The sequence below is a fragment of the Phaethon lepturus genome, unplaced genomic scaffold (genome assembly GCF_000687285.1).
Source record: "Phaethon lepturus isolate BGI_N335 unplaced genomic scaffold, ASM68728v1 scaffold9706, whole genome shotgun sequence".
Taxonomy (NCBI): Eukaryota; Metazoa; Chordata; class Aves; order Phaethontiformes; family Phaethontidae; genus Phaethon; species Phaethon lepturus.
In genome coordinates this window covers 56,068-57,211 of record NW_010545528.1, presented here as the reverse complement: position 1 = coordinate 57,211, position 1,144 = coordinate 56,068, and the positions used below count along the sequence as shown (strand labels likewise).

The 1,144-nt window shown below is 52.1% G+C and overlaps 1 protein-coding gene across 1 annotated transcript in view; it reads right to left on the bottom strand.

Moving 5' to 3' along the window:
* Positions 1-732: 732 nt before the first annotated feature.
* GPATCH8 (G patch domain containing 8) overlaps positions 733-1,144 on the bottom strand; it is an 18,796-nt gene continuing 18,384 nt past the window's right edge. Inside the window, 1 exon segment of the mRNA XM_010288980.1 lies at positions 733-1,144. This exon segment is cut by the window's right edge and continues 29 nt beyond it. Coding sequence (XP_010287282.1) covers positions 733-1,144 — 412 coding nt within the window.

The window sequence follows — 1,144 nt, the reverse complement described above, 5'->3', positions numbered from 1 at the left end:
GAAGGCGTCAAGGTGCGTTCCTCGCGCAGGAGAATGCTAATGCAGGATGGACAAGGGTCGGAGCTCCGGGCACAGGCACAGCTCCTCTCTTCAGCTTTAAAATAAGACCTTACTTCCACCTTTGCTGCTCACACCGAGGAAAAAAAAAAAAAAAAACAAAAACACCCAAGTATGCAGTAATAGGGTGCCAAGGAATCTCCTGTAATGCCTGAAAACTGGTACTGGCCCAGCCGAAGCAAGAGCGGCACTGCCCTTCCGTCGGTCTCCTCGGCAGGATCCCCAGCTGCCTGTTACCAAATGTTTTATCGCTGATTACAAGCTGGATTCAATCATGCTGACTATTTTAATTAGATGACCTCATTAAAAGGATTTTTAGAGACCTATTAGTGTGTATGAAATCTCGTTCATCATGTACAAGGCGGCAGAAGGAAGATGACCAAGTGTAAGAGTCCAGGGAAGAAAAAAGCCTTTCCAAGCGTCTCACTGGTCTACGCATGAAATGATTCTTTTAGGATACAGCGCTGCTATGTGCACGGAGCTGTCGGGATGCGAGACAGTCCCTGGTAGCTGATATACACAACGCTTACGAACCGACCCGACGCCTGCTGCTACCCAGCCCGCGAGCCTTTGGCTGCTGAAGAGTGAAAGGAAATTCTCACAGCTGGATCAACTTCAACCCCTTCCCAAAATGCAAAATATTCTCCTTCCTCCACAGTTACTTCATTTTGTCCTTCATGTGCCGTGACTGGGCGGATGCTGCAAGTCCTGTCCTGAGAAAATGGGGTGCAGCAAAGGGTGAAGGTGTAACGCTGTAGCGGCCGCAGCAGCAGCGGGTCGCGGGGCAAGAAGCGTCGGATAAAGAGCATGAGGAACCGGATGAAAAGTAAAGGGGCCCGGATGGATAGCCGACGCCGGAATGATGTGGATGGGGTGGCTGGCTAGAAAGGTAGCAGGGTGCCCTGGAATAATCGAGTGGGTCAAGTGGGATAACGAAATAGGTGTCAAGTGGGGCTGGGGTATATGATGAACCTGAGCGAGGGGTTGGGGATGGGGGTGAGGGTGAATCCCGATGGCAGCGGCGGCCGCGGCAGCATGGTGCTGCAGGATGGCATGCTGCACAGTGGTGATGGAGGTGGCGGATGCT